Genomic DNA, 23,335 nt, shown 5'->3' with positions numbered 1-23,335 from the left:
TCTTCCCAAGAGCTCCCCAGGAATTCTTGGCTCCGTGGTGCCCCTGCCTTCTCCTGCTTGGCCCCTGTCAGGGCAGGGAATGATGATGATGATGGTGAAGATGATGATGATGATGATGGTGAAGATGATGATGATGATGATGATGATGGTGATGATGATGATGTGTCACAGCAGCAGACAGATCTGTAAAGGAACAATAAGGTGTCTGCTCTGAGTGCCACCTTATCGCAGTAAAGTGGATTTTCTGAAAAGTGACAAGTCTGAAAACAAACTAAAAATCATTAGGGCTTTCTTGAATGTTTGCATTAGCTATTCCTCTATTGGATAAATTTTTTTAGCATCACAAGTGACTGATTCATCTTACTCAAAAGCTGGACATCAAACAATTCTTATTAGTACAATTTTTAACTCTGTTCCTCTGACCATCCAGTGGAATAGAATGTAATACCTGACTGGGATAGTAGCCAGAGGAAAGTTTATCTTCTGGATAAAATGTGACTTCTTCTGTCATTTTGGTGAAAGGAAAGGTCCTACCTTTAGGGACCTTTAAGAATAACAATACAACAAAAAGTAATTTTCAATTTTATTTTTTTATTGAACATGTTTTGTTAGACATTTTTGGTTTCTCTCTTTTTAGTCTGCAGTCATTCCACAATCCCTAAAAATGTCTTTTTGCTTGTAGCATTGCCTGAGAAAATGGACAGTGCAGTCCACATGTTACCACGTGGACAATATTTTTATCATATTCCTTTTTTGTGCCATTTACTTCTTGAAAAATTTACAAGAGCCTGAAGCAAACTTACTTTCTCTTCTGTGTTCCCCTCAAATGTGAGATTTAAGAGACTTCACTTATTCCTTTCTTGTGAGATGGATTTATTTTTGATGCTACTAAAGAAAAAAAGAAAAAATACGTAGAAGCGTTTCAGCTTGTGATGCCTGAGAACACTGCACAGTGCCCATTAACCTCACTAACATTCCCCAAGGAGGAAATTCTGGGGTTTATATATATTTTTTTTTTTGTTGATGTTACTCAGCTTTAGTGTCTTTGAAATGAGGCAGACCCCAGAATTGTAGAGAGCAGTGCAAGCAGATGTAGGAATGATTTATCCAGATGTAAATCATAAAACAGGCCCTGAGTCACCCCTGCTTGCACAGGAGCACCAGGTTATGGTGGGACAGCCCCTGGGTGCTGAGGCACCTCCACCTCCCCACACCACGGCTCCTACTGAAGATCCAGTGTTCCAACTGCTCCATGCCACTGTAGGGCCACCACACAGGCTGAAAAATCTGTGTTAGAGCAGCTTGCATCGCTCCAAATGGGACTGCAATAACACCCAGCAGGTTATTTTTTATGTTGTGGAGCACCAGAGAAGTCCCTTGGGAAGGCTGACCTGAAACAGAGACTGGACACAGAGAGAGAATAAAATAGGAATTTATTGAGAGGCCTCCAGGATACACCTTGGGCAGGACAGGGCCTGACCAGGGCTACACCCAAGGTGGACTAAAAATGGTCACAAAATGGCTTGGCTGGTCACGAGATCTTACATTTTTATCAGTTTTGGTCCATTTGCGTGTTGGGGTTTAATTGTCCCATTCCAGCTCCAGGCTGTGAGGACCCATCCTTCTTGTTCCTCTCTTCAGCCCACCCCTGTTTGTGCTTTTGGGCTGAAAGTTGTCCTTGGTGTGCAGCAGGACAAGGATTTGTTTTGTGTCCCTGCTGTGTGCAGAGCTGAGTGACCCCGAGTGTGAGCTCAGAGCTGCACCCTGGGCAGCGCAGGGGCTGAAACACAGGAAAGATAAAACTGAAGGCATCACCCCAGTCTGCTGCCCGTGAGGTGAGTGGTTTCTGAGGCAATTACGAGAGCTCCTCATTGTAATAATTAGCCTTGGTCCTGAGCAGGTTTGTGGGAAGCAGCCCCGGAGGCGGCGGGGCGGCTCCTTGGGGCAGCGCTGTGCCCGCTGATGAGATTCCACCTGACATCTCACCCGCCTTATTAACAGAGGCAGGGACATGTCAGGAGGCATCAAGTCAAGGTCTGCTGCCTCCCCCGAGGGACTCTGCACTTCTGCACAGCCAGAGAAACTTTTAAGGGGATGGAAAGTTCCCTTTAGATTGAAGACAACGGGGATCCTCGGCCGTGAACAGGACTGTGGATGCCTCAATTATATATCAACTATAAAAGTTTATATTTTAAAATTTATATAGAACTGCATATAAACTATAAAAACTGTAATAAGTTTTTGTCATCTTGAAGACTTTTTTTTTTTCCAGGGGATGTTTTCAACATTTGCTTTACACTTCAAAGGTAGAAACAAATCCCTTGCACCACAGGATTTCATCCCATTGGTTTGAGCATCTCTGTCACTGTTTTGTTTGGGTTTGTTCTTCATGTAGTGTAAAAGAACCTGGAGATTCTTTGCTTTAGAGTAGAAATTTGATTTATTTAATATACACAAACACATATGCACACCCTCATCCTGTCACTTTGCTTCCACTTGAACATGGTGCAAAATCTCATGTTCCTCATCTTGCCTCAAGTCCTAATGTACTGTTGGTTGTCCCTTTGTATTCCTGAGTGCTCCACAGTTCCAGTGCAGAGATGGATGCATTTTTCTGCAGTAATTATTGTGCAGAAATCCAGTTGTCCAGAATTAACCTGTAAAATGTGGAATTGTGCACTTCTGAGAATAGTGCACGTAATTTAATGAGTGTGAGATGCACATTGAAGGGCAGTTTTCAAGTCCCATTTTGAAAGTAGTCTGATCTTTTAAGGACTTAATTATATTTTTCATGAAGTATTTTTATGGTAAAGGGCAACAGAGAAGGGTGTAATAATTATTTCCATTATTTCTGCCTCTCGGCTGATGCTTGGAATTCCCACTGACACAAAGATGCTTTCTGCATATTTAAATCCATGGAGTGCAAGCAGCAATAATCAATAAAGGAGAAGGGAAGGAAGTACTAATGACTGTCTTGGGGTTGTTTTCTCTGCATTATAAAAAAGATTTAGAAGATCCAGCCTGTTTTTTAACTGTTGTTGTGAATAGCTTGTACCACATATAACTTAAATAAATACAGCCACAGAAGACATTTCACAGAATGTCTTTATTAAATTCCCTTATCAAAGCAGAGTGAGGAGTCACTCACTAAAAAACCTCGACCTCCAATTAAATCAGCACCTTTGTAAATTGAACTTTTCTTGCTGGGTGTATGTTTGGTGTTAATTTGCATCAAATCCTCTCAAGTGCACCATCCTTTTTGGTCAAAAATTTAGCCCATCAATGTTACAGTGTAAATTAAAAAATGAATTTGAGTTCTTTTTTGGGTTTTTGGGGGGCTCTTTTAGTCATTGAGGGGTTTGTCTGTGTTTTTTTAGGTTTTGTGGTTTTTTACAGTCTCTGGTGTACCATGCAGACCTCCTGATCTGGAGGGGCTTTATACTCAGACAATTTTCATGTGGCATTTTTGTAAACATCAGTCAACTGCTTTAATTGCTATAAATCCATTTGCTGTTCCTCAGAACAGGGCAAACTCCCCAAAAGGTTTTCTAAGGGGCACAGAGGACAAATGAAACCTCTACACTTGCCTCTGAGGGAATACAAACTTGGTTTGCAGATATTTCAAGATAATTTCTGGTTTCCCTTCCTTACAGCAAAGGAGAATTTCCTCCTTTCCACTGGAGCATTTTCCTTGGGATGCTCTGCCCTCTGCTCAGCCTCCGTGGGCTCTGGTGGGTGTTCAGCAGTTGTTCCCTCCCTGATAAGATCATAAGGAAATTAATTCCCAAAGGTTATTATTTTCTTGTCTTTTGAAGCAAATAGACCATGTTTATAGTGGTGAGCATGGGTTAAAAAATCCAGTCTATTAAACTTTGCACCAGAGCTGGATTAGGTGTTGTGGGGTATCTTGAGAATTTACCCAAACTTCCTTCTCACTTCAGCTTCACTGCTTGAAAAAGGTGCAGGTTGAAACAAGTTTCAGATATGAACATTGTGTTCAGCTCCACCTTCTGCTTTAAAGACTCTGACTTTCATAAATTTTCCTCAGGAAATCCTGTGTTGGATTTCTTACATAATTTTTATTATAGAAGCTCTTGAGCTTTTAGAAAATCTTGGGTCTCTGATCGCCATGAGGTTTTTCAGATCTCAACAGACCCACTGGTAAACCTGACCAAAGAAATACAATCTCAAAGGTTTTTTCCAACTGAGATGATTCTGTGATTCTGTGATTTGAGAGGAGTCCTGGTACCACCCTTCATTCCATTGCATACATCACTAGCAGTGCATAAACATGAGCACATCTCTGTCACTATCTTAGGAGGAATTTTATTTGCCTTTAATTTGCTTAAAGCTCTGCTAATTCTGGACCAGTGCATAAACTATGCAGAGGACAAGCTGCAGAAGCTGGATAGACTCATTCCTGAGGGAAAAAGGAAATATAATCCACACTCTCCAATCTCTTGTGACTGCATTTAGTGACTCTAAATGCTTTGCAGAAGGGAGTGACCACACGTCTGTGTAAGCCATGCTGTCTGGGGCAGATGATGGAAGCCTTTTGATGGGTTTAGGCTGCTCTCGTTTGGCTGCTGAACTGCAGTGTCTGAAGTTTTCAAATTCAATCATTGCTGCTGCTGTTGATTAATTTTGATGCAATTTCCCCTCCAGTGGCACAGCAGCAGCAGCAGTAGAGAAAGACTGGGTAAGGTGCAACTCAAAGCTTCAGCTCACGGTTTTTACCATCTCATAAATTTTAAGCCTTCTGTTTTTTCAGTGCTTTTTAGATGTAAGATCAGAGGGAAAACTGCCCAGAGGTATCCCTTGGCTGCATTCATAAAACTGCCCAGTCAGAGCAGAGGAAAATTTTTCTCAACAGAAAAAAAAAAACCAAATACAAATCAACAACACTAAAGCCAAAATGGTAAAGACCTGAATAAAAATGGGATTTCTGAGATGCTGCTGAGCACTTGTTTTCAGTGCTTGCTGAATTAACACCCTGCTGGTCACTCAGGCTCAAGCAGTGGTGCCCAGGACAGGTTGTGATGTCTGAAAATGAGGAGGAAACCCCTTTGTGACCATCCTGTGCACCTGGTACTGCAGCCTGGCCGTGACATGTGCCTTCACCCAGTGAAGCATAAGCCTGGAATAATAACTTCCTTCATGGAAAACATGCTCAGTTAGCTGCTCAGAAATGTGCACGAGGATGGGCAGTTTTCAGTCTGAGTCTCTGCTAAGGAAGGATTCACTGGCTGAGACCCAAACCCTTCACGTGTGTCTGCACAGAGATTGCTCTTTCTTTTCAACTCCTTTACTCCAATTATTTCGGGATGTTTTGAGCACTTTTAAGGGATGTGCTGGAAGATTCCAGGGGGAAGATGGAAACTCTGTCAGGAGCAAATGTCTTTTCTCTTAGTTTCTTGACATGATACAGTTCTGCAAGCACACTAAGAATCCAGGACCAGTGACTTGTCACTGCCTTTATTTTCAGAATTTCTCCTGGCAGTATCCTGAATAAAAAAAATTAAAGGATGGAAATATACATCATTGTTTTTAGTCCAAAGCCTGCCTACTGTTGTGCTTATCCACATCCTGCTACTGGAAGGTGTGGAGAGAAATTGGTTTTCCTTCTTTGTTCTCCACAGAGGGATTCGAAACAAATTCCTCTACACTTAGAGCTGGAACTGGAATTGTTACCCTGAATTACAAGAATGTTTTTCAAGCCCATTCTGTCCCTCTAGGGGAACCTGGGAGGCAGAATCCCAGATAAATCAGCCGGCAGTCAAAATCTGATCAATGTGGGATCCCACCTGTGTGGAAGAAGAATATTTGGGGTTTTTGTTGGGCATCAATTTCTAATTGGGAAGCTTGTGCTTTTTCAAACCTGTATGAACTAAAATGTAGTACTGGAAGTATGAAAAAAGGTGGAAAAGCTCTGGGCTTTTGCTTGGGAGCACTGAAGAAGCACAGCTTATAAAACCCCTTTATTTCTGAGACTACTCACTGAAGCAATTTTGTGTTTTACCAGTGTCAGCTGAGGTACATAAGAACACCACCTGATTTATGTCTTTTATTTTTTATACAGAATGATTGGGGTTTCTTTAATAGGAAGAGGAACAAGGGAACCTGAGAGACAGGCAAACTGTAGAAATATGGTAAAACTTGTTAATAATTCACCAGAAGGGAGCAGAGCAGTTGTGGCTGCCCAGTGTCCAAGGGCACAAGAGGGTGCTGTGCACTCAGCACATCACAGCCAAACCTCCAGGTTACTGCCACTGACTGATGCAAATAAACCATTTAAAAGTAAAGCTTTAACTTTTTTTTTTTTTTTAGATAAAAAGCTTTGCTTTCTTCCTGCTAGTCAAAACTGCACAAATTGTTTGGCAAGCGAATGAAGCTTCAAAAAGATTCAAAAGGATTTCTGTGCTGAGAGGGAAACAGCTGAGAAACAGAAATAAGCAGGAGCTAGAAAAGGAAAAAGTGAAACAGGAAATGTTGCACAGAGAAAGATGGGTGAGGAAGAAAGCCTCTGAAATCAAAGACAGCACAGAAAGGCTTCAGCCCATGGCAGGCACTGCAGCTGGGCTTGTAGAGCACAAGATCAGAGCTGTCACACTTTGGCAGAGAAACTCAGTTTCCCTGGCTGCTGTGGGAGCAGGGCTGATGCTCCACAAACCTCTGGGACACCTATCCCAAAATATCCAGAGCCTGACGGGAATCCCTCATCTCCTGCCAAGCCCTCCACCAAGATCTCAGCCAGGAGAAGCCCACAGGCTGTGTGCAGACACTGCCAGCTGCACAGGAGAGTGCAGAGCTCTCTCTGAGGGTGGGGTGGGATACAGGAATAACAGGTGAGGGGTCCAGGTGAGCAGCTGAGCAAAAGGAAGGTCTGCTCTGTACAGAGAGGAGGGGTGGTTTTAACAAGGGCTGGTGGAATTCTTAGGGAAGCTGAGTCCTTTCCCACCCCTGCCACTAGCATGTTCTTGGAACTTTCACAAATGATGCCTTATTGTCTGTAGTCTCCCATCTGTGAAGGCTGAGGCATCTTGGAAATGAAAATGTCACATCCTGATTCTGAACACTTGATAGAAAAAGTGGGGGTCTGCAGAGGAGGAGCCACAGAGATCCTTAAATCCTGTGAATAAATACCTGCTCTTAACAGAGAGCTGAACCTCTCCATATAAAATTACATTGCTAAAGACATCAAATCTGTTCTGCTTTGCTGTGTTAGAAGCATGTTTATCTCTGACCTAAAACCTTAGTTCGATTAGGGGCAGAAAACCAGCAGATTGCAGCAGGAGCAATTGTTTACAAGATACAGCCCTGAGAGTTTAAAAAGCAAGATACAGCCCTGAGAGTTTGAAAAGCAAGATACAGCCCTGAGAGTTTGAAAAGCAAGATAAAGCCCTGAGAGTTTAAAAAGCATCAGTTCTGCATGAGAAATACCAGTTGCAGTCACTGCTTGATGCCAGTTCAATGAATCCTGACCCCAAGAGTTATTTTGCATATTTGGGTTTTTCTAATCGGAGGCAGCCTGTCACTTCCTCTGTAATTTAAAGGTAAATATTTAAAATAATCACCTCAGGAATTTATTTGGGCTTTGCCTTGGTGGTTTATAGAGGCAGCTGTGCCCGTTTCTTTCTGGGTGGTGTTTTCAAAGTGATTTAAGACATGAAAGGTACCTGGAGCAGGATGTGTCTCTATGGGAGGGTTCTAGACACTGTCTCAAGGTGGTTTAGCTAAAAGTCCTGTGAATTAGAAACAAGGTGTGTTGCAAAATGTGAGAGAGGTGCTCAAACAAACCCTGCCATGTTCCTTTCCCAAGAGCAGTGCAGGGAAATGCTGAGGTTGGAAGGGACCTCTGGTCCCCTGCTCAAGCAGAGTCAGAGCAAGTTTGCCCAGAGCTGTCCCCAGCGGGGTTTTGTGGTGATGTTCAGCCTTTCTGGGAAGCCTGGCCACCCTCACAGTAAGAGAAGTGTTTCCTTGTGTTCGGGTGGTTTTCAATCTGTGCCCATTTCATCTTTTTCTCTCAGTGGGGCTACTGAGAGCAGTGTGGCTCCCTCTTTGTTCCCTCCCAGCAGTTCAGGGTTTCTGGGTAGGTACTAAAGGAGAGGTGAGGGATGCTGCTTTCATTGTTTGAATTTAGGCACAGCTATCTTGGAGGAAAGGCCTTCTGAGAAGGAAATTTTTGTCCCATATTCTGGATGAAAGATAATCCAGTTATAAAATATGATCCTAAATCGAAATTTCTGGCCTCTCTTTGACCTAAGAATGAGCTTGCCAAAGGTGTTTGACTTTGTGCTCTTCTCATCAGGATACACCCACCCAAACACCATCTGTCTCCAGAAGAGCCTTCCACCACAGCACCCAAATACCATCTGCCTCTAGAAAAATCTCCCACCACAGCACACAGGTGTGACCCCAGCTCTGCAGGCTCTGCTTGCACACCCTGCACAGAGAGGGAGGGATGGAGTTAAAGGCTGAGCGTGGAGCTGGCTGAGGACTTGCCTTTGTGGGTGTGGGTTTGAGAATGTCACGAAAACACAGATGCCTTGATGTAAAATCATTTCTGCTGTCCCACAGGAGACGGGCAGATGGACTGTCAAATATTTCAACCCCCTGAAAATGAAGAAAAACAGTTCAATTTTAAAGGTTTGATCCATGTTTTGCACTATTACTGGTGCTGTAGCAGAAAGCAGTTTTTTGGGTCATTAAAGGAGGAAGGAAAAGCCCCTCACTTTGGAGACTGTATTCCTTGTTGCTGCTGTAGGTTGTTCTTGGTTAAGACATTGATATTTAGATGATGTGAACAGGCTTGCTCTAACAGCTGAGGAATCCAGAAACAGCACAAAGCAGAGCTGCTTGTCTGTGGGCTCCCCCCTTCTGCTCCCTGCTTTACAAATAAAAGGGAAAACTGTCCCTAGCAGGCATTCAGGACACTGCCTGACCCTTGCTTGCATTTCCAGAGCTGTTGGTCACCTTGATGGAGGCTCCAGCCAGGAAACCCTGTAAGTGATCTCATCAGGGATTTTTACCTGAAAGGCTTTTCAAGCAGAAGCTGTTGCTGGCAGAGTCACAGGATCAGGTGTGATTTCCCCTTTGCTGGAATATACAGCAAATATTCAAACAGGCTCTGGGCTTTTTTTAGCTCACAAAAGCAAGGGAGTCCTTTGAAAGATCCTCCCTGTACCCAATCACCGCTTTCCTCACCCTGCACAGCATCACAATATTCTGACAGTGTAAATCCTCACATTTGCCTCCCTCCCTCCCTCCTCCCTCCCCCTCCAGACTGCTGCTATCGGATCTGTGATGATATGTGATCTCCTGGATACAATCAGGCACACACACAAGTACCAGGCACTCCTGCTCAGCCCAGCAAAATGTCTTTCTCCTAGAAGTGGTGCTCATCACAGCCTGCAGATCCTTGACGATGTTGCCATGCTTTCCTGCCTGCCTCCTGCCTTTTGCTGCCTTTGCCTGCCTGCTTTTCCTGCCCGGGGGGCAGCTTTGCCCTGCTGTCTGTAGCTGTATGGACTACCACACCATAGACTGCCGGGATCAAGGACTCCCGAGTGTTCCCAACCCCTTCCCATTGGATGTACGGAAACTTCTCATAGCTGATAACAACATCCAGGCAATACCAGCTGACTTCTTCATATTTTATGGAGACCTAGTCTATTTGGACTTCAGGAACAACTCCCTCACCTCTTTAGAAGAGGGCACTTTTAGCAGTTCTACCAAACTGGTGTACTTAGACTTAAGCTACAACAATTTAACCCAGCTCGACGCCGGGACATTCAAATCAGCAGAGAAGCTGATAAAACTGAGCCTTGGGAACAATAACCTGGTGGAGGTGGACGTGGCTGCTTTTGAGAACCTGGACCAGCTCCAAGTGTTAGAACTGAATGACAATAACTTACAGAGCCTCAACGTGGCAGCCCTGGAAGCGCTGCCCTCCCTGCGGACCATCCGCCTGGAGGGCAACCCGTGGGTGTGTGACTGTGACTTTGCCAACCTTTTCAGCTGGATACAGGACAATGCATCCAAGCTCCAGAAAGGTAAAGCTCCGTGGCTGCTCAGTGCAGTCTGTGTGTCTGTGTGTGGCTGCTCCCACTGTCTGTGTGCTGCCTGCAGTCTGCTCAGGCTGTAATTGCATGCTTTCAGCAAAGGAGCCCCTTAAATTCCTGTTGGCTTCTTTTAGCAGCAGGTCCTCCTCCCACTTAAGAAATAAAATTTAAAAAATTAAGCCCCAATGATTTTGATTTATAGACTAAACTTGCATAGGCAGTGAAAGAGCCTTTTCAAATTCATTCAGCCCGGAGCTGGTTCTCTTCCAGACTTCATTTTCTCTCTGGTAAATATATTTTCTACAATAAGCCCTTTGAGCAGCTAAATATTCTGTGCCACCTCCTTAGGAAAACTGATTTTCCTCTCATTTGAGGTTCACTTATGAAGCTGTTACAAAAGAGTTAAATCCCCATTTTATGCAACTGTGATTGTCAGCCCCTTCCTGGAAGTATTTTGTTGTGATGCTCTGTGTTTGAAACACTTCAGCATCTCCAAATGGGCTCTTTTCATAAAAAAAGCACTGCTTCCAATATGGGAAATGAAGGGGCTTCAGAACTCCCCAAAATGCAACATATATAATCCTGGTATGTGAGCCTGTAATTTTTAGAAAGGCACAGGGGGAAAAATGAAAGTGTTAAGATTGCCATGTCTAGGGAATCCAGACTCTTGCTCCACATGTCCCACCAGACCCCAAAGCCTCTCTTAATCCAGCTTTAGCAGGAGATCAGCTCATGGTTCATGGCTCCCTACAAGCACCAGGGCACAACTCCTGCCACTGAGCAGCACCAGCTGCTCCCAAAGGCAGAGCAGGGAAACCTCAGGAGGGCCCAGAGGGGACAGAGGGGACAGAGGGGACACCTTCCACTGTCCCAGGCTGCTCGAACCCCATTCAGCCTGGCCTTGGGCACTGCCAGGGATCCAGGGACAGCCACATCTTCTCTGGCAACCTGTGCCAGGGCCTCCCCACCCTCACAGGGAAGGATTTTTTCCTCATAGCCCATCTAAAGCTACTCCCTGTCAGTTTGAGGCTGTTCCTGTGTGTCCTGGCACTCCAGGCTCAGACTCTGCAGTCAGTTATTCGGGTTCTTCCCATGCTTGTGACCTTGGGTAGCATCTTTCTAATACACTCATCCACATTGTCCTGAATATCCTTAGCTGTAGGTCAGCTGCTATAAGAAAGAAGTGATCTGAGGGAAAAGTGTTAGGTTTTTTCCTCTCTGTCCAGTGAAATTTTAATCTGGATTCTTTCTAAACCAAACCCATTATCCCACCTTTCCTGATGCTTTAGTTAAAGTTTGCTCAATTTTAGTCAAGTGTTTACCCGTCTCTAATGTTAAATATGAGTTCACACAGCTGTCCACTTTCCCCAGGATTTTACTGAAATTCCAGGTTGTTCCCCTTCATTCTGAGTCTGTTCAATTTGAGTCTGTCCTACCTCTTTCTCTGCTGCCCCCTCAGTGTTTTAAAGTCTATCTGAACTTATTTCTGGACATCTCAAGTAAGTGAGCTCTCCCCTAGCACTGCCAGTTTCCCAGTGCCTTCCCAAGCTCAGAGAAGCTTTCCCACAGCCTTCTCTCTCATCCATAGCTGTGTTTTGGCCAAACAGATGAAAAAATGCCTAACTTATCCAGATCTTCCAAACTTTAACTAAGACTTGATCTGGGAAGACAAAGAAGGAAGCAGCAAATGTTCCAGTGGTTGGTTTGATCTGAGCTGCCCTGTAAGGGTTTGGATTTTGTTGCCTGGAGTGAGTCCCCTGATGCAGAAAAGCATCAGGGCTTCTTGGGAGCTGCTGCCACAAAACCACTCACTGCCTCCTTTAATAAAGCACCAAAACATTCCTCACAAAGGTGACTGCAAAACTAACCCCAAAAAGGAAAGTCTGTCTCAAAGACTTTTTGAAATACGCGGCCACAGTTGCGTGCCTTGCAAAACAACTTTTGGAAAGCCAGAGTTAAATTATTAGAATTATGACTTGATCACATTTAACACCCAGTTTCCAGTTTTTAATGATGTCACAACATGATTCTTGATTAAATTAGTGTTACTTGTCTGGTTATGCTTATCCAAGACCACGCTTGCCTGGCCTTTCCTGGGAATAGTGGGAAGGGCAACTCAATAAACACTGAGCATTCAGACTCCCTGGCTGCTCCTGACAGCTCTGTAAAGCTGAGATGAGGGATCCTTGCAGCAAACTCACCAGGATAAGTAGGGCAGCAGGCTTTCTGTCTGGAAATACAGGAGGAAAGACAAGGATGCATTTCCAGGGCCCAAGAAAAGATCTTGGCTGCTTCTGCCTTGGAATTCTGCAGCAGCTCAAGGCTTTGTGTACACAGGGCTGGGAGAAGCACATTTTCAGAAAGATTCAGGGTGTGGGCATTCATTTAGGTTCCTCACTCTGAATGACACTTGAAGTAGTTGGATTTGCCTGTCTGAGGGGAGTCCTCAGTAGCTGAGATGTCCCCTGAGCCCAGCACTGCTCCACCTCTCACTGCAGCACTGCAGGGAGCTCAGCAGCCCGGGCCGCCCTTGGCTTCTGCAAAAGAAACACCAAGTCGATTTAAAAAGGGGAGTTTTGTCTCTGTGAACTGAAATCTGGATAATTGATCCTGTCCCTCTGTAATTAAGGTTGCTGGAGGGCTCAGTGATCTGAACAAAAGCTGTGCTTCAACTCATTAGTTTTGCAGGAGTCAGGTCCATTTTCCTCCTGGCACAGTACCAGGAAGAGCTTGTAAAGCTCTAACTTCTGCTGCCCTGCCTGCCCAGCTGAGCTGCCTCTGCTCATCCAACCTGTGGCTTCACACAAACACCTGGGATTGCACCCATTTCACAGATTTCAGCACTTATTCATCTGGCCTAAATTTTAAATAAAGGCTTAATTGGCATTAGGTGAATACCTTCCCCAGATTATACCCTCATCCTGGCAAATTTGCAGGCAGACTTATTAAAAACTGCACTAAAATTTTGTGATTGAAACTAGCACTTTAAAACAGCAAACACTTTTTTTACCACAAAGACATATTAAATCCAGCATTTTCTTCATACTACAAAAAACCCAATCAACAAGTTTCCCCTCTGGTTTGGTTAGTAATTGATTAAAAAAAAAATGAGCATAGTGCAAAGAAGGCAAAAGAAATGTGTAGAGAAATGGGATGGTGATAAGTGGAAAATAATGGAAAAGTTCTTTTTCCTGGAGAAGACAGCGTTTGCTGTTGCATGGTTAAGTACAACACTTAGGAAGATTTTCTGCTGAAGGGTGTTGGTTGTGTAGACATTTTACACCTGAAAGGCACATGGTGATGAATGGCACATACTAAAGCCTTCCCATAAGGAGGATATGGATATTAGGAATATAGGATTTTTTTGGAAATAGGAGAGTTGCTGCTAGATCTTTACCCCTAAAAAGACAAGTATGAAAACTTTCATGGTAGATTTTATTCCATAGGGCCATGAAAACTCATAGGACAAAAAAAAAAAAAACCTTAAAAGAACCAATTCCTAAGCTGGTCTACAAAAATACACTTGGCAAATTCTTGTGTTGGCCAGGCTTCCTTCTCCTCTCAGAGCTTGTTGTTCATCACATTTATCTTGGCTAAAAATGCAGTTTTCTTTCTTTCCTCACCTCTTAAATTAGTTCTTTTAGTAACACTGTTTGAAACTCAGGGCTCAGCCAGCAGAAGATTGTCACTGGTGCAAATGACCTACAGAACAGAGGGTTATGAACCTCCAATTTCAGTGTTCAAATACAAAAGGCTTTGATGGAATAAATTTTTGCTGAAACATCTTGTTTAAAGTCAGTGCAAAAGGCATTTCTTGAATCTCTCTGAGGATCCCATCAGGATGAAGGGACTGGACTCAGATAAATGTCTGTAACAAAGCCAAGCAAGTAATCTGCAATGGCCACATTGAAGGGCTTTGTTGACATTCCCGTTCTGATTTTTATTTTCTGTGAACATGCTTTGGACAGCTGAGCCTGTGACCTTGTTTGCTAATGACTAATGTATTTTTAACATTACTTTTAATTAGAGCTTAAGTATTCTTTGGAGTGTGACTGTAGTGTCTCCTTTCTGTCATCTTGCCCTCATTTTGCTTTTTTACTTCCTTTCTTCCCCTTAACTTTGGGAAGTTGTATACAGTTTCTGGGAATAATTAATTTATTTGTTTAGTTATTTAAGTTCTCCACTACCCTTTGCAAGACTTAAAAAAATTGCTGCTCTCTATAAAAACAGCACTAGAAAAACTTTCAGCAACAGTTTACACTGAGCATTTTTATGGGTAGCCTTTGTACATTTGCATTTCCAGGAAGATTGGAAAAACTCACTCAGAAGTGGCCAGAGACAGAATTCCAAATAGATTTGTGCTGTGATAAATAAAATAGATGTTCTGAATGTCTGAAATTGAAGTAGGCAAAGTTTGAGATGAGGACTGGTGCTCAGGGCTCATTTGATCAACTGTTGCTTCAGTCTGGAAAGTTGTGGGCAGTGGCTGCACATTTCTAAGATATTCCAAGGGGGTTTTGGTGTCAGTACTGACAGAGATATTGTTGAAAGGCTACTTGAAAGGCTTCTGTAGCTTTCAAGACCTCTTCAGAATGGATGGAGAAGTAAATTCTGGTAAAGTGGGATATTTCCAGTTAAAGCCTATCTATGCAAAAGACAGGGGAGAAGGGTGGCAGTGAGAGGAGGTAGGAAAAAAACCAAGAGCAGGTAACAGTGAGGCTGTAAGCAGGAAATTCAGACTGAATTCAGTCCTAAAAGAGAAATTCAGAAGTGAATCAGTGTAGTGAGAATCATAAAATACAATTATTTAGGTTGGAAAAGACCTGCAAAGCCAAGGAGTCCAATCTGTGCCCCATCCCCACCTTGTCCCCAGCCCAGAGCACTGAGTGCCACCTCCAGGTGACACCTCCAGGGACACACTCCAAACCTCCCTGGGCAGTTCCAATGCTGAGCTCCCTTTCCATGGGGAAATTCCTGCTGCTGTCCCCCCTGAGCCTCCCCTGGCCCAGCCTGGGGCCGTTCCCTCTCCTCCTGTCCCTGTTCCTGGGAGCAGAGCCCAACCTGGGGCTGTCCCCTCCTGTCAGGAGCTGTGTAGAGCCAGAAGTTCCCCCTGAGCCTCCTTTTCTCCAGCCTGAGCCCCCACAGCTCCCTCAGCTGCCCCCCACAGGAGTCACCCTCCAGACCCCTCCAGACCCAGGACAATGGGATGGTTTTTCCTCGCCTGTTTGGACATTCTGTGCCATGAGGGTACCATCTCCTGCTTCTTGGCTCTTTCTACGATCCCATTCCAATCTGAGATCTATTGCATAACTTATTCCATAAATTAAACAATCTCTCATTTCATTAATCCAGGCCTTTAATGGGTTTAACAGAAAACATTAAACATTTTCTTCAAAACAAAGCATAATAACGACACAAGGGGATGGGGTTTGTTTAACACTTGAACCAACAGCTAAGAAACTGAGAGTTTTACATCTCCTCTTGACTTATCAGTCTTTATTAGCACTTATTTGTTCATCTGCTGTGGAGGAAAGGCTCCTTAACTCCCTGTACCAATTTAGAACCTGAGGGAGCTGCAGCTCGAGAGGACAGGCTGTTCTGTCCATTGCAACCACCAGCTCTCCCCCAGTACCGTGCACATGCTCCCACATCACCAGGACAGAACACAAGATCTGTGTGTCTGCAAAGGAATTAAAAGCCCTAAGACATTTCACACATTCAGCAGCTTTTATCCCGCTCAAGCAGAAACTCCTCACAGAAATTATATTCCTTAACAAGCGCATCAAATCTGTTTCTATATATACACATATATAAATATATAATTTGATCTCCCAGACATTTTCAGTAAAATGATCTGACTGCCACTGGCTTTTCACTCTGTTTCTTGCCTCCTAAGGTTATTTGGAGTGCTTCCATCTTTCACGTGTTTGAGGATGTGAGGACAGCATTTGCAGATGTGAACACCTGATGCTGAACTTTATATTTGGGCATTGAGACAAATGCTAAGTCCCCTCCGAAGCTGTTCTGCAAATCTTTAGGGCACTTGGCCACAAAAGTTTTACTTAGGGACCTAAATCTGGGCTTCAAGTCTTTTAATCTTTGCTATTCTGATTGCTCAAGGCTATTTTCAATGAAATCTCACTTCACAGGCAATGCCTCTCTCATTGCCTATTAATACATCCAAGACATTTGTGACAGTGTTTAAGGAGACTAAGGCAAACCATAGCTGGGAGCAAAATACCACACAAGAAACAACATGCCACATTTAAACATTTCAAATCTGTGTCAATTACATTCAGCAACATGAGGCAACAGCTAAATTCCACCCAAAAGGGCATTTTTACTCAAAAAAAAAAAAAAAAAAAAAAAAAAAAAAAAAAAAAAAAAAAGCGCCTATTGTAGTGCTCTTATATTTACTGTATCCATAGTAGGGAACATGTGTGCATGCAGCTTATTTAAACATTTATGGTTTCAGATGTTTCTGTGGATGTATTTCCATACATCCCAGTGCATGTCCCAGTGTGCCTTGGCATTATCTCATCCTGCTGTCCATGGCTGAATGGAAGGAAGCTCTTTGTCCTGGTACCTGCTTTTTGTGAACTCTAAAAGACCCCAAAAGAATTGAGGCTTTTTATTTTCTTTTTTCATTTTTTTTTAAACTCAGCATCCAAAATTATAGCTGGGCAACCTCTGTCTACTAACAGACAGACCAGGACATTGAAATGGCAATGAATTCCAGAGGTTGTCCAGTCAAAGATGTATTCAGCAGAGGGATTAGAAATAGGCAGAGGCAGAAGGACACAAGCAGCCCTTCAAAACAAGGTGAAGTGGACCTGGAGAAGGTGATGCCCTTGGTGCTTGTCCTTAGCTGTACAGAGGAGGATAAACCCAAACTCACAGTGCAGTAGGGCAGCAGTCAATATATCCAGGGAAAACCCCTGGCACAGCCAGGAGCAGGCAACGTCAGTGCCCTCCATGGCTTAAAAATTCACTGATCACAAGAACCTGTGAGAAACGTTCTGGATTATGGCTACGAAATCCCAGCAGGGTCCAGATGAAACAGGGCCTCGGGGTTTTTGTGGGGGTTTGAGATGGTGAGATCAGCCCAGTTATCACTTTGGGGCATTACAGCATTGCTGGTCTCTTCTCAGTAATTTACAAGGAAATTATTCATTATTTGCATGCAGACTGGTTTTTGGGCTGCTTCTGTTTTCTAGGAGCAGGGAAAGAGTTAAGCCTGGGCATAGTCCCGAACAGAAACAAACTCAGAGTGGTTTGTAGGACCTAGCAGCAGCCTAATTGCCTGTGATTAATTGGCAGGGTTTGAGTGCTGGGCTTGGTGGAGTTGCACCCCTCCAATATAAGGTGTCCAAAGTCATATTGTTGTGAAACTTGTCTGGGAATTTCATTGGAATAGCTCTACCTGGAGCCCTCCTGCATCACTTCTTTATGTCCACACTTTCTTTTTCTTCTTTTTAAAAACCCACCTCTCCTTTTAACATCACGGTTCTGGAATCCCAGCACTTTCACTTCCCATGTTACTCAGACAATCTGCTCCCCAGGGTACAGACCTTATTTTCATCCTTATTTTTCCAGAGCTGAGACAAGCCTGTGGAGAGTGCAGCACCTGTGCCTTGCCTGGCACTTGAAAGCAATCAGCACCAGTGCAATGCATCTGCTCTGCTGATGACATAGCAGAAGGATACAGGGTGTGTGACATTGTCCTTGGGACAGCTGGAGTCATTACAGATAATGGGATGGCCCTGACCAAAATAACCCGGGCTGTGTATTTATAGCACACTCACACTTGTTATTTCATTTACAGTTTTGTTTGGTATGAAGAAGCAACTCCTTGAATATGTTGTGGGAGCGATGAGGTAGATATATATAACTGTCATCAAAGGCTCTCTTGCTGCAGCCAAGCACTAAATACAGAGCTGCTTTGAGATGCCCTTTACAAAAATCCTGGCTGGTCTTCTAAAAGAATAAATTCTACAGAATGAACAAATAGTTAAAAAAAATACAGAAACCCCCCACAAACAAACTATAAAAATTAATACCACTCAAGTAAAAGTGCGTGAAAGCAGAGTTAAAAGTAAAAGCAGAGCTCTGAGGTTAAATGGCATCTTCTGTCCTCCGTAGGTTCTGTGTGGGGACAGGGATTTGATGGAGCCAGTCTAGATGCAGCAGAATCACACCAAGGAAAAAAACCTACAGCCTGTAATTAACACTGATAACTTTCTACAAACCATCCTTTAGTTCATTGTTCTGTTTAATGCCCTGGAATTGCTGCCTGCCCAAGGAAAGAACAAAGCTGGATCTGTTGCTGGGCACCAGTGGAACAGGACAGGAGGGGTACAGACCATCAGTTCTCTGGACTCCCATGTAAGAACAACCTGCTTGTAAATAATGGAAAGCAGGGCTGTGTTTCCATGGAAGGAAGCAGATGAAATGGGTTTGTCCATTTCTCATCTTGTGACCTGCAAGTGATGGTATTTTCAGGTGAAGGGTTGGAAGCTCTGGTGCAACAACTGCTGCATCAGCTTTGGAAGAAGAAATTCCTTGTGTCACCAGAGACAGAACTGCTGGTCTCACTGCTGCCTGTTCCAAATGAACAGTCTGTTCCAAATTCTCTTCAGAGTCTAAAGAAAGGCTTCTGTTTGGCTGTGCTGGCTTTTTCAACAGTGTTGATTCAAATTAAGTTGATAAAATCACGCACAAAGGCCCTCTAACTAGTTAAAGTTAGCAAGTGGTATGTCTTATTTTGACAAAGGTGGAGTCATCTCCTAGAGTCATGCCCTTGATTTACAGGTTCTTTGCCCTCTATTTATTTACAAAAGTCTTACATACTCAAAATGTTTATACATCTGCATAATCCCAGAGCCTTCCACTCTGGCTTTGTATTAAAATGAGCTCAGAGTCCTTCATGCCTCCACAATTCTCCCCTCAGATTGGGTCGGTGGTCCTTGAAATGGGTCAGGGGTCTTGAAAGATGAAGTCAGGGATGTCTTCCTGGTGACCTTTCTACCTTTACAAATGCTGGCAGGCTTTTGTGACCTTTTGGCATAATCCAATCTTCTCTTGGTTGGTTCCAATTGGTTTCTGTGTTCAGGTGCCGTCACAGTTTCAATGCTTACAATGACCCATTTATCTCATTTCCTTCTACAAACACAACTAAAACAAGCAAATACATGCTCTGGCTTAAGCATCTAAATATTATTAACCCATCTCTGCTCTTCTAACTTAAATCCTAATTAATACAAATTGCATCTACCCCTTAACTAAAACCTTAACTCTTTAAATTCTTAACTCAGTGTCACGACTCAGCGAAGAGAAACCCCCACGCAACAGGAGGGACTGATCCGTGCTCCTTTCCCTCAGTCACTGCCCTGGGCTTCCCCTGAGCTCTGCAGCCTGCCCTGGCTGCTTCCAGCACAGCTGCAGGAGGCTGCCCTGTGTGGGGACAGGAGATCTCAGCTCCCTCCTGGCTTTTGGAAGGGGTGGAGCAGACACAGCACGGCTGAAGCTGCAGCTGGGCAGCACTGGCCCTGGCCCCTGCTCTGTGGTGCTGTATTTCATCTGCTGGCGTCTGTTATTCCAAATAACTAAGAATTCTCTAAAAATCTGAGGCCACAGAAGCCTGTTGGGCTGGGGGATGGAAATGCCATGGACACACAGCAAGGCAGAGCCCAAAGCAGGGACAGCACCCCAGGATCATCACTAGAGAGGAACTGGACCAAGGAACTCAGCAGCAGTTCTCATGTCATTAACACACAATTCTTACATTTCCCCTTTACATTCATGTCCTTAATAATGAGACAAAAGCTGCCTGGCCGGCAGCTCTACAGACTTAATTCACTTCAGCACTGGTTCCATTCTAGCCCTCTCCTGATGTTCCCCCGTGGTGAACGAGGAAGGAGCTGGGATACAGAGTGAACTGTGTGCTTTCCCTGTCCAGGATCCAGCTGTGTCCTCAGCACTTCTTAAACCTGCAGGTTTTTGCTTCCACTACAAAGAACCCAGCTCTGGGCATTCTCCAGTAATGCAGGGAGGAACAATATCTGTCAGTCTGCATGGCCTCAGGACAGCCAGAGAGAAAAGGTGGAGGCAGGACACTGACAAACAAGCATCCATTAAACCCAAACTGTTGTTTGACCAGAAAAAAACCCACAACAACTCTAGTTTGGAACTACATGGAGAAAAGTACTGTAGAAGGGTATGGAGGGAACTTCAGTACCCCTCTGACCCTGTTTTGGAGTCAGAGTCTGTGTTCAGATGGAGTAGTTGGGAATTGCTTTCAGGTCTCCAGGTTTAGATGCATCCAAGGTTCAACATTCACTATTTAAATTCCTCCAAATCATGGTCCTAGATCACACCTGATCCCTGGAAGGCTGAAGGTGAAATAACTTAATTTCCAGGAGATGCTCAAAGGGGCTAAGTAATGACTTTTGGATAGTGACAGGTTTTGTTCCATTTTTCCCTGAATATTGTACAACTTCATAATTAACCTGGAATTAACCCTAAAACTTTCCTTCAGCCATTCAATCTCTGACCCAGAACAACAGAAGAATTCATCAGTACTCTGCTGAGCTGTTCCCCTCTGCTCTTCCTTGCAGGTCTCCATGAAATCCAGTGTTCCCTGCCCGTGGAGAACAGAAGGATCTTTCTGAACGAGTTGTCTGAGGTCAGCTTTAGTGAATGCAAATTCAGCTTGTCACTGACAGACCTTTTCATCATCATCTTCTCTGGAGTGGCCGTGTCCATTGCTGCAATCCTGTCCAGCTTCTTCCTGGCCACCCTGGTGCACTGCTTCCAGAGGTGTGCTCCCAGCAAGGACGACGACGACGATGAAGATGACAGTGAGGACTGAGCTCAGTCGAAATCCTTAACTTCCCTTGGTTCATCAGTTACCAGATCATCAGCCAAAGTCTATGAGGAAAAAAAAAAAAAAGTAGAGCAAAAGCTTTAAATGTGACTTAAACTCACAATGTGTAAGGATCCCTTCTAGCCACTGATGGTCACAGGCAGGAATGGCAGAGCTGAGGCTGTCACCTCTGCTTGCACACGCACCCTGCTGCAACCAGAGCAGGTTGATTTCCATGGTCCTTGATCAAACACTGCATTTAAATGTTGAAGAATGAATGAAAAAGGGGGGAAAGCCAAAAAAATTTCCAGTGTTTTAAAAGATGAGTTTCCAGATTGTCCTGATGAGATGCAGATCCTGATAAGTGCTTGAAGTTTGTTCTAGATACACTTTGAACAGGGCTGGATGAATGGGGATGTTTCAGGTTGAAAATACAGAAGCAACTCAAAATAGTATCCTTCCAAATCTGAGTACTGGCAGATTCTGTTAAAACTCACACAAAATGCAATTAAAATGATTCCTAGAATTGTAGAAAGCATGAGAGGAAGGTTGGCATCTTCCCCCTACAGAAGTTCTCCAGAAACATTCATCCTCCATTTAATGACAGCAATTGCAGGCACCATTCAGCAAAAGAAAAAAATATATATATATTTCTGTAAGTGAATATGATTCTGGGTCTGAGTCATCCACTGCAGATGCCTGGCACTTCTTTGGTCATGGCACAAATACTAAATATAACATCCTTTTTGCATTTTTAGATGCAGTGAAGTAAAGGATTTCCCTCCCCGTAATGCTCGGCACCAGTAACTGTTGCAGCATCCAGTCCATTTAGCTATTTTAAAGCACTAAGGGCTATATTCTGCTCCTGGTTATACTGGAATAACCCAAATGAGATGAACACCATGATCCAAATTGGCAACTGTATAAACAAAAGTGAAACCCGGCCCAACGTATTTCTGACTGTATTACAGGTTTGTAGAAACTTGAGCTCTTCTACATGATGGTAGATATTTTTGTTAAAATTTAAAAAGACATTTATTACAAGAGATTTTTGGAATAGTGCTGGACAGCTTTTTAGGATAAGTATATTTTTTAAATATTTGTAATGGAAATATTTTTTTAAAGCTCTGTGTATTTAAATTATCTAGAGTAGCTGTGAGGGCTTAAGGTGATGAACAACATAGCACTAAGCAAGCTAAGGACTGTACGCTGTTATAAAGTAATTAGAGCTGATAAAGGTAGCATTTATTTAACTACTGTAAATGCTATTATTTCTTTTTTAAAAAGCACTCTTTGGTTCAAGCACTGCCTTGTTCAGAAGGAGGGAATCCCCCTGCGTGGTGGGGGTGTCCAGCAGACCCCTTCCCTCAGCCCTGCCTGTGATCCCCCCGGCAGGGATCAGCGGGAAGGTGCAGCCAAGCGCAGCCTGTCCGTGCCTGGCCCCGGGAGCTGCAGCCTGAGCAGCCCTCCAGGCTTGTCCCCTGCTCTGGGGCTGTGGCTTGTCCCCTGCTCTGGGGCTGTGGCTTGTCCCCTGCTCTGGGGCTGTGGCTTGTCCCCTGCTCCGGGGCTGTGGCTTGTCCCCTGCTCTGGGGCTGTGGCTTGTCCCCTGCTCTGGGGCTGTGGCTTGTCCCCTGCTCCGGGGCTGTGGCTTGTCCCCTGCTCCGGGGCTGTGGCTTGTCCCCTGCTCTGGGGCTGTGGCTTGTCCCCTGCTCTGGGGCTGTGGCTTGTCCCCTGCTCCGGGGCTGTGGTTTGTCCCCTGCTCTGGGGCTGTCATTTGTCCCCTGCTCTGGGGCTGTCATTTGTCCCCTGCTCCGGGGCTGTGGCTTGTCCCCTGCTCTGGGGCTGTCGTTTGTCCCCTGCTCTGGGGCTGCAGGGGGAGGGCAGAGCCCGGGCTGTCCCTGGGGACCAGCCCTGCCCAGCTGCACCAAGGCTTGCTCGGTGTGCTGAGGTCACAGCCAGGAGGAGGGAGTTTATTTCTGTGTTCAGTGCACTCACTGCTTCCACAGTTGGGGTTATCACTTCTGAAAACACTGAGACAGGATTGGGCAGTACAGGGAGAGGCTATTCTGTATCAATACTGTCTTATTCTATGACAATTCCGTCAAGGAAAAATGAAATGACATGATTTTCACTGTGTAGTGCCATGATTATAAACAACACAAATATATTTATAATTTCAACCTGGGGTTTGATGTTTCTTTGTGTGTGGGAATGAAAAAGGACAAAACCTGGGCCTGATTCACCTTTTAGAAGGGAGGTTTTGTGGGGTGGTTGGGAACACGTTGCAGTTCCTGAGGCACCTCCCTTTCCCACAAATACGGATCTGTTATCAACAGTTTTATATTTAGAGCTGTGCAAATTGTTCAGTCATGGAATAGGAAACTGGGTCACACTTTTTATGGACTCAAAC

General features: G+C 44.2%; 1 protein-coding gene across 1 annotated transcript; it reads left to right on the top strand.

Moving 5' to 3' along the window:
• Positions 1 to 9,307: 9,307 nt before the first annotated feature.
• LRRC38 (leucine rich repeat containing 38) lies at positions 9,308 to 23,085 on the top strand. The gene is made up of 2 exons (XM_063417186.1): positions 9,308 to 10,052; positions 20,678 to 23,085. The coding sequence occupies exons 1-2, from the start codon at positions 9,425 to 9,427 to the stop codon at positions 20,929 to 20,931; spliced, it is 882 nt and encodes a 293-aa protein (XP_063273256.1). The 5' UTR covers positions 9,308 to 9,424; the 3' UTR covers positions 20,932 to 23,085.
• Positions 23,086 to 23,335: the final 250 nt, after the last annotated feature.

This window comes from Prinia subflava, chromosome 21, assembly GCF_021018805.1.
Source record: "Prinia subflava isolate CZ2003 ecotype Zambia chromosome 21, Cam_Psub_1.2, whole genome shotgun sequence".
Lineage (NCBI taxonomy): Eukaryota > Metazoa > Chordata > Aves > Passeriformes > Cisticolidae > Prinia > Prinia subflava.
Note: the sequence above shows the minus strand (reverse complement) of the source record. Positions and strands in the feature narration are given on the sequence as shown.

Bases quoted from the DNA above. Each gene is read 5' to 3' on its own strand.
- LRRC38 (XM_063417186.1), top strand. From the start codon at position 9,425: ATGTTGCCATGCTTTCCTGCCTGCCTCCTGCCTTTTGCTGCCTTTGCC. The intron at 10,053-20,677 runs GTAAAGCTCCGT...TCTTCCTTGCAG, and splicing joins TGCATCCAAGCTCCAGAAAG to GTCTCCATGAAATCCAGTGT.